Source organism: Orbicella franksi, chromosome 12 (genome assembly GCF_964199315.1).
Source record: "Orbicella franksi chromosome 12, jaOrbFran1.1, whole genome shotgun sequence".
Taxonomy (NCBI): Eukaryota; Metazoa; Cnidaria; class Anthozoa; order Scleractinia; family Merulinidae; genus Orbicella; species Orbicella franksi.
The window spans coordinates 5,274,061-5,283,761 of record NC_138156.1 but is presented as its reverse complement, the minus strand read 5'-3'; the positions used below and the strand labels follow the sequence as shown (position 1 = coordinate 5,283,761).

The following is a 9,701-nucleotide window of genomic DNA, read 5'->3' as shown; positions in this document are numbered from 1 at the left end:
ACCATCAACCTCACATGTAGAAAGAAGTTTTAGTAATTTGGCTGTCCTACTTGACAAGGGAGAAGCAAAAATGGCAATGAAAACTGCGAATGTTCACTCAAAGGGCAAGTCAAGAAAGGAGAGCTATGATTCTTGGAAAAATATCAGCCCTGAGACATGTACAGACACAACAATTGTGCCGAATGCTAGTGTACCAAATGCAGGTTCACGAAATGCAGGTACACCGTATTCAGGGACACCAAATGCAGTTACACGAAATGTGGGTACACGTACACCAAATGCAAGTACACCATATGAAGGTACATCAAATGCAGGTGTACCAAATGCTCGTTCACCAAACGCTGGTACACCAAATTCACAGAGACCAAATGCAGACACAACAAGTGCAGGTGTTGGGAATGTAAATGCAAGCCATGAATCACCTGCTTCCAATCACATAGCAAGCATAGCTGTTGAGGCAAGTGGGCAATCACTGACCATGTCTCAAAAGTCCGGTCCAGGAAGAGGAACTGGATCTCTAAACCTTGGGATACAAAGTACTAGCCCCAATAAACGGTCCAATACACAATTTCCTCGCATTGAGTTGACACCCTCCAGGGTGTCGACGGTGTCGACAAGAATCTGGAATGGTGGTCCCTCAGCGGGACAAGTGAGAGACAAATCTCAGATGTCTGCTGTTTCCAATGATTTGCCACAGCTTGGGGCTACACTGGCTGGCTGTTCATCATCAAAAATTTGTGAGGAGGATAATAGTCTCAAGATAGGTATAAACATGTCTGTGATTGCATTATCCTTTCTAGAGCTAAACCATAACTCACTCAGTATGCATTAATATATTATTGTAATGCTAACGGTACTTTAGAGAAAGAAACCTGAGGCAAGGCTTTTCTTTACTTGCTTCTGACTAATAATAACCTAACATTCTGCAGATACATGTATGATCAGATCTACTGTAATTATGTTACATTAGGGAAAATCAAAGTTTTGTTTCTTGAGATTGTTTACTGCATGAAAGTACCCAGGGCCTTAAGAAAACTAATTTTTCCTTTTGCCCTTCAGGTACTAGCCTGAACATCATTGTTTCAATAACTAGCCCCTCACCCCCCCCCCCTCCCCCCCCCAAAAGTTTCTTTCAAGCACAAACGTTAATCTGAAATTTGAATTGCTGTTAATCTTTTTTTTTTTTCCAAAAACCCTTCTCTGGCCCGTTGGCCAAGTAAAAGACAGAACCCACTTGCTGCCCCCAAAATCCAGTAGCCCCAGGCAATTGGACACAACTTGCATGCTGAACACTTGTTTATAAGTGACATGTAAGTAATGTTGAATGCATCTCAAGCTGGAAGTAATTTCCATATAAAGGTGATTTCCAAGACAAGCCTAGCGAAGAGTCTGTCATGCCAGATTTTGAACAAGAGGAACATGTGTTTACGTCAGCCCGTAGGATGTCAGTTTCATCTGAAATTCACCATGGAAGTCCCGCTAAAGGAATGTAAGTAACTTGTTCTAGTTGAATTATGTGTATGTTCATGATACATGCAGTTTTGGTTTCAAATGAGTGGCTGAAAGGTTGCTGCACTGGCCTGGGTGATAGGTAGGACTAAAAGCCATTTACTGCACTCTTTATGTGACGTTAAACACTTTATTCAGCCCAGTGGCTCCGTCTATCCGGGAGCACTGCTTTCAATCAGACCTGAATGACCCCTAAAAGTTTGAAATAGCAGGGTTCACCTGTATTTCACCAAACTTCCATTTTCGCTTGCCCCAGCAATCGGACCTGGGGTTTTTCCTGCCCTGGACTCTTGGCAACTAGTAGTGGTGTTTTCAGTGTCTGAAATCCAATTTTTCACTCTCCTTAGTCTGCAAAACCTGACGAGCTCCTCTTACCTCCCCACGCCCACCCTTGGGTTGGGGAGGGGGGACTTTCTTTGTGAAAGCCGTGCATCCTATAATCTTTATTTGCTTTTATTTATAGGACTGAAAGAAACTCTGGGACTCATCATTTGAAAATTATAGATGAGGATTTAGGAGCTTCGTCTAGTAGAAGGACTTTGATTCCAGATGACTACACTCCGGCATCAAGTCTTTTGGCAAACCAGGACTCTACTGAGAGAGGTTAGTAGCATGCACCGTCTTTGAGACGTGACCTGGAAAATCAGGGGCAGATCTGGGGGGGGGGGGATTGTAGGGGGTGTGCACCCCCCCCGCCCCTGAGATGAAGCCTTCTTCTTTGTATTCGCTTTTAAAATTTGTTTAACTCACCAGTCAGTTATGCCATTCCTTAGTGGTGCACCCACTCCTAGGAAAAATCTTGGATCCACACTTGAACATTGAGAAAGTTTCTTATTACTACATCATTCTACTTGAAGTCAATTATGACTAACGTTTAGCTTTTGCATGGTCCATACATCAACTAAGATGTCGTTTAGTGCAATAACATAGTCAAGAACTCGTGGATGCAGAGAAATCTTTTTTTTTTTTTCAAAAAAAAAAAGATTGGGATTGGTTGGGATTCCAACGTTAGCTGGCACTACAAGGCTAACTGAAAGAGAATTTGGAGTGTCTTGGCAAAATCGCTGAAAACTACAGCTGTACAGTGGAACCTCATGAATCTAGTCACGAACGGGCCGCAATAGTCTGGTCGTGTTAGCGGGGTGGCTGTGTCAAAGCAGTTCTTTAAATGAGAAAATGACTGACTGAGCTTTTGTTCGCGCCAGAATAAAGTAGCTGTGATAGTGCCTATGAAGTAAAAAATAATTGCTGCTTATTTGAAAGGCTTTTCAAAGTAAAGAAGAATGGCGTTTCTCTTTTTGGAATATCTTTTTTCTTTCTAGAGATATTTACGTTTTTGTATTATGCAAATGAGGAAAGTGATGACGTCATAGGTGGTTCCACTTGAACAGTAAACACTGAATCAAGAATAACTCTAGAAATATTGGAGCAGTGTTCTTCAAACTTGGCACCACAAATGTGCATCACAAGAGAAACAGAATGACACCTTCTGTGTTGTTGCCATGGCAACAGTTTTGGCTCCAGTCTCTTTCTCTGAAAAACCAAATATGCCAATTTGCAACCCTTCGAAAAGGGACAGAGGGTCTAACTCGGAACACACATGATTCCCATATTGTCTTAACTCTCCCCACTAGATTGTTGGGAGTGGATGATCCTTGTTTAAGATAAAATCTGGTAATGTTAGTTTTAATTAAAACAGAACCAGCGGCATAACTGTTGTCATGGCGATAGCACGACGGGTGTCCTTTTGTTTCTTTTATGATGTACATTTTTGGTGCCAAGTTTAAAGAACACTGCTTTAATATTTCTAGAGATATTCTAGATTGAGTGTTGTGATGTTTTAGTGGAACCACCTATGACGTCATCACTTATAATACAAAGACGTGAATATCTCTAAAACGATAAAAGATATTCCAAAAAGGAAAACATCATTCTTCTTTACTTTGAAAAGCCTTTCAAATCAGCAGCAATTATTTTTTACTTCATAGGCACTTTAACGAGGTTGCCGTAATGGTATTAGCGGGGTGGCCGTGTGGCGGGGTTCCACGTGTTAGTTACAATTTGCCCTCGCTTCAAAATTTTACTTAATACTGACTTGCTTTATATTAGCCACGGTATTTTTGGTGCTTTTTTGTTTGAGTGAAGGTACTTTATCGTAATGTTATCACCCTTTTTATCAAAATTGCAGTGTAAAAACTCCCGTGATAGACAAGTGCCCCCTGAAGTTCAGGCAAATCTGAACATTTTTTTTTTTATTTTCCTCTTTTCGAAGGTGTCAAGAGATCCCCCGTTCACTTGTCGCTTGATCCCAAACGTCTGAAAACGTCCGCAGTCCCTTCGCATCAAGCACTGTTGCCTGACCGAGCTGGCAATACGTTTAGTGACCGTAGCAGAAATAGATCGTCCCGTGCGGGAGCAGATTATACCGTGCCGCCCGGTTACACTACCCTCGCTAATCTACAAGCTGATACCACGGTGAATGTGTATGGCGTTGTCAAACTGTTTAAGCCGGCGTGGAAGTGTCGAGGCACTGATATGTGTTCTGTGCTGATGCTGATGGATCCGACCGTCGCTGAATCCAGCACTGGTCTTGAGTGTGTGTTATTCCAGCCTAGCGTCTCCCGCCTCCCGGCTGCACACAAGATCGGAGACATCGTCCGCCTCCACCGCATCAAGATATCGCAGTACCAGGGGCGGCTTCAAGCCAAGTCTACGCGAGGATTTGCAGCGATTGTGTTCGACAGGGAGACCGAGTTGCCGGTGACCGCAGAGATGGCTCGCGTGTCCAGCTCCACTTTTACCCTGACACAAAGCGACAAAGAAACCGTGGAAAGTTTGAAAAATTGGTGCGACGTTCAACCCGTTTTGTTTCCTCCGGGTAACTCAATTACCCTGTCCCAAATCAACCCGGACTCTTACTTCGACTTAACTTGCCAGGTTCTTGGCATCGCGTTGCACCGTACGCTGGATTGCGTGGTTCTTTACGTGACAGATAGCACCCAGCCTGTACACGACCTTCGCAAGTGCACAGGCGACGAGTACAACGTGGTCGAACCTCCATGCAATCGCTCAAGCCATGACGACGATGTAACCTCTGTATTCTTGTACGGATCGCACTCTGAAGTGGCCCGCCTGTTGGTGAGGAAGGGTGGATATGTCATCCTCCACAATGTACATTCTCAGGTGCTGAAACCGGGCGGGTCTGCTAGCAGCGTACTGGATGTCGTCAAGCCTTATCTAGAGTTGTGCGTGCATAGGGGTACAGCTTTTGGGCGCGGTATCTCTGTTCTGTCCGCCGACTCACCGGAAGTGAACCAGCTGAAAAGGCAACAGAACTTATGATTTACTACGACCTATCCATGAACGTGGCTCAATTTCCGCTCTCACGTTGATTTTTGTGTTTAAATGTTGTTTTGATATAAACGAATGTACCTGAAAGGTGCCAGTCCGGAAAATGTTCCTGTTATTTCAGCTGAATAAAATGATGATGATGATGAGCTGGCAGAAATAAAATTGCGTGAATAATTTTTTTTTCTTCAGCAGGTAGCAGGTTCTTATTCTCTTATCAGGGTTCGTACGGGTCCTGGAAAACCTGGAAAGTCCTGGAATTTTGTTGTGGCATTTTCCAGGACTGGAAAGTTCTGGAAATCTGTTAAACTCAAGTAAAAAATTTGAAATGTATAGCAGACAGTAAGGAGAATTAGCATTGAGATCTTGGAAGTGAAAGGGTTAATATGGATTTTAGAGTCCTGGAAAAATCAATCTGAGTCCTGGAAAAGTCCTGGAAATTTGTTTCTGAAAAAGGGTACGAACCCTGTCTTATTCTCTCTTCAAAGTTCGTGCACAATCCTGTTCAAGGAAGAGAGAGGTGGCCTTGAAAGGGCCGTGTGAGTAAGGTGTTGATATTCGTTATCATGTGGAATGGCTTTTCTATAAAAGCTGTACAAGCAACTAGAAATCTATGTTGAATATCCATGAACGAAGGGAATGTTAATTGGAGCAACTGCAAGAAAAAACAGAAACAAAAACAAAAACAAAACAAAACTAGCCTGCGAATACAGCCGCCTCTCATTCGCGTCTCATTGGCGGGAGCGAATGAGAGGCGGCTGTATTCGCTGGCTAAAGGAAAACAAATAAACAAACGAAACAATGAGACTAGCTCCTACTTCCCTCTAATTGTCGAAAATTCATGTTCTGGGAAATTCTGGGTTTTGTAATGGAGATGCTGCATGTGATCTTGGAAACGGGGAATTTTCGCTCCAGTCAACAAATCCCCGGACATTTGACTAACTTGATCTGCTCTCTCATACTCCGCCCACTCCCCCCCCCCCCCACCCCCAACCCCCTCACCCTCAATTTGACTTCAGTCGTTGATATTAAGGCGGGAAATTTTACACCATATAGGAGAGGTAGGGGAAGGTATCAAAAGACAAAGCCTTTCTTTGTATTTGTTTGTTAACGAAAAAAGATTTGTGCTGTGTTCGAAGGTAAGTATAAATTTTCAGGGATGTATAAAAACAGTACTCGCAACACAGCAAATTTTGAAAGTGGATTTTAAGGAGAGAACTTTTCCTATTTTCCACTACTAATTTTTTTCCATGTGTATCCCGTTGGTGGGTTGATTAGTGCGACCCTAACATGGTGAAGAAAGCCTGCACGAAAGATCGCGCGTAGCCTCCTTCAAGGAGTTTGGCACTCTTCCCTACCCACTGGGGGATGGCTGTCTCGTGACCCCGCTATGGTTTCGGGTGTCACGCAGGGGTCAATACCATTGATGAATTTGCATACCGTATTTGCACAGCGATGCAGTTGTGTTTGTGTTTTTCTTCGGTCCATCCAAGGTTTAGATTCTGCGGCTGCTGTGCTTAATAGCTTTATAGTTCCTGATTCAACTCAGCGAAAGATCTTCTTTCAAAACGTACTTGAAAGTTGTTAATTGAAATTGCCATTCATCTTGGACAATTTCGGCAGCGTACTCACAACTGGGAGCGGTTTATAATTATTTGCTGTCCGACCTGGAGTGCAACAGCTGTGAAGGCGAGGAAAAGACTTAAATCGAGTTCACTGCGGATTATACCTTTGTTTGGTTTTTCAATATATTACATGAAGGCATTCGGGGAGATTTTCCGCTGTCTGGATTAATATTGGCCCGGTGTATTGAGTTGTAACCATGAGGGTCACTTTCTGTAGTCCACCACTCCTGTTACTGTTCGCGATCACTTTCGAAGTATCGCTGCTTGCCGGGGGATCTTTAGATAACGATATTGTGAAGAATTGGTCTGCACATGTGGAGGGCTACCTTCTGAAACTCGCCGAAGAAGGCTTGAAAACTCGCGAGCTTCAGAAGTTGTACGACAGCGCGAATTACACAGTGGAGGAAAAGAGTGGATTTGATACAATCAACTCCGTAAAATCACGGCTTGGGAATTACTTTGTCAAAAAGGAAAATACGGCAAGGGTAGGTTGCATTTCTTTTTGGCCATTTAAGCTCTATTACAACATGTGAATGTTAATCTTTTATGCGGGCTCTTTTCAATCTTTTGGTTGTGAATCCTTAGAGCGTGCAAGATTTTCACGTCACGAAGAGTAAACTAACAAAGATAATCGTGACCTTGCCTTTGTTTAATTGTGACTTTTATTTTGACTGTTGATGCGCTCAAAGGGTTTTGTTATTTTTCCTCCGATAGATTACTATTTTTTGCAATCTATATTATTTGTTGGGTCTTCCCATATTTTCTTAAATTAAATTACTTGCCCCGCAGGAAATTAAAGTTTATTACTTGTTGTGAATTATCCAGACAAGTGACTTGAGAATTGGGTGAGATGTCAAGCAAAGAAAGATAAATTAAAATTTCCTGCCAAGGATAAATGTTATTAATCCTAGTTGTGCTCACAGATTACTTTACATCACAATAATTGGAGCTTTTAGTGTGACAAAACAAAATTTGTTAGTCAAAAGTTTAGATAAAGACTAAACAGACCCAATAAAATGTACCCCATAAATAACATTGTACAGTTATTCCTTCCAAGATTCTGATAGAAATACAGTAATTTAGGCAAAAAAAAAAAAAGAAACGAAAAACAAAAAATACTGGAAATAAACACCTAAAAATACTATAATTTTTTCGACCTTTCAGAAATACGCATCTCTGACATGTCTCAAATATACTGTAAAGTGTATTTAAAAATTTCAGGAAAACTGTAGGTTTGATATACAGTATGGCCAAATTATAGACACTTTTTATCTATAAAATGTAAGATAATTATTCTCTAAAACTACTTGCAGGAAGATAAATTTTCTTGCAATTATACCAGATAACATAATTTGACTCCCCTCTGACTCCTCTCCCTCATAAAAAAATATCTTTTAAATCCAATCTTCAACCTTGTACCCAGAGTGTAAGAGATTAGATAGAGATAAGTTAACTTTATTTATATATGGTTTTTCCATCAGTCAACAAAGTTACTGGACTATCTACCTACTACCTAACTACGATAAAAATTAAACAAAAAAAAGCTGCTTTTCATGGAGGCAGTGTCTAAAAATTTACTTAAAATTAAGATATTACTTTAAACTGTTTGTTCCTCTCAAACATCAGTCTGGAATGAGTGACAATAGGAAGTTTGGAATGGAATTCCAAAAATATACATGTAGGACTTCTGGTTGAATTGCACAAGGAAGTCTTTTAATTGAGTCTCTGCTCATTTTCAATGTCTTTAGAACCAATGAAAATCTAGCCTGTACAAAGACTCTTGAGAGTCACCCATTTTGTCAAGCTCGCACAGTGAGAAATGAAGATTCATGGAATGAGATTGTTTAACTTCATGTGGCACTGCTTGAGTCCATGCTAGCCAGGGCAGGGGCAGATCTGGAGGAAGGGTACAGGGGGTGCACCCCCCCCCCCCCACTCAAGATAAAGCCTTCTTCTTAGTGTTCGCTTTTAAAATTTGTTCACCCCACCAGTCAGTTACACCATTCCTTAGTGATGCACCCCTCCTAAGAAAAATCCTGGATCCACCCCTGCAGGGTCATACGAGTCTTGCTTAAATATAAGGCTTATATCAGCTCAGGGCAGGAAAAAACCGAGGTCCAATTGCCCAGGGCAAGTACATGTTGCTCTTGGGCAAGTGGAAATAGAATTTCAGTGGCCTGGTGGGTAAGTGAAATTAGCCTCTGTAGTCTTGTGAGTCTGAGCAAAAACGTCAGCTTGATAAATGATGATTTCCAGTCAGAAGCTATTTCAAAACTTAAGACTGCAATGTTAGCAACCATGAGGCTGAAAGCATGGATTAGTTAGGAATCAAAGCATACATTGTTCATGTTTGTCCTCTGATTTCCATACTGGTTGCCACGGCGACAAGTAATATTTTAGTGGGGGCAAGTGAAAACTGAAATTTACTGGCCCACTGGGCAAGTGGATTTTAATTTTTTTTTCCTGCCCTGCAGCTGTATCTACACTTGAACTCAACATGACAAAACATGCAATAACACAAGTGTGGATGAAATTTCAAACTAGGAGTTCTTTGGTTTGGGATACTGCTGTTTTTGCCCCTGTACACACACACACTTACATTTGTATCAATCATTTGTCAACGTGAGTAAATGTCATGTGTACCAACTGTGTTGTACTTTGAGTATGAAAGATTTTTATGAAAATACTTAATATCTTTCTCCTTTTTAAAATCACATTAGAAAGTTGCTGAGGCAGTGACTAAATTTCATGATGAGTTTTACACCAATAAAACTTTACAAGAAATGGCCAAAGTTTCCACACTACACCAGCTTGGGTTACAACATTATACAGACTCAGATTTATTAGATACTTTACCCAAAGACTTGGAGTTCAACACGTAAGTAAAGTAACTGCTATATCCAGTTGAACCCTGTTTAAAAGGATGGTTCAATGTATCTGTATAGTGTATTGGTGGAGAGGTTGGTTCATAGTAAGACGAAATGTTTGAGCTGCAGTGTATATGTAGGGCATGAATTCACAGTCATTTATAATGAGGCGAAAGTCCATATTAAGCTTGCATGGGTCCATGAAGAGGAACCTTGCTACAGTGAAACTGGAATCAAGCAGACCTCATATAATTAATCAGAGACCCTGTATTAAGTTGAAATCCAAAACTTTACTTTCCTTCACTGAGGGATCCCAGCCCTGACCATCCCCCTCAATATTTTTATGGCTCAC

At 41.4% G+C, this 9,701-nt stretch overlaps 2 protein-coding genes across 2 annotated transcripts in view; both read left to right on the top strand.

The window, feature by feature from the left end:
• Positions 1–5,831, top strand: part of LOC145464058 (uncharacterized) — a 13,228-nt gene extending 7,397 nt beyond the window's left edge. The window contains exons 2-5 of the mRNA XM_081447875.1: positions 1–764; positions 1,360–1,489; positions 1,973–2,112; positions 3,782–5,831. The exon at positions 1–764 is cut by the window's left edge and continues 556 nt beyond it. Of these exons, the coding sequence (XP_081304001.1) occupies positions 1–764; positions 1,360–1,489; positions 1,973–2,112; positions 3,782–4,851 (2,104 nt within the window). The 3' untranslated portion in view covers positions 4,852–5,831. The remainder of the gene's footprint in view (positions 765–1,359; positions 1,490–1,972; positions 2,113–3,781) is intronic.
• A 57-nt stretch (positions 5,832–5,888) lies between these two features.
• Positions 5,889–9,701, top strand: part of LOC145464056 (voltage-dependent calcium channel subunit alpha-2/delta-3-like) — a 30,200-nt gene continuing 26,387 nt past the window's right edge. Inside the window, exons 1-2 of the mRNA XM_081447872.1 lie at positions 5,889–6,967; positions 9,203–9,360. Of these exons, the coding sequence (XP_081303998.1) occupies positions 6,680–6,967; positions 9,203–9,360 (446 nt within the window). The 5' untranslated portion in view covers positions 5,889–6,679. The remainder of the gene's footprint in view (positions 6,968–9,202; positions 9,361–9,701) is intronic.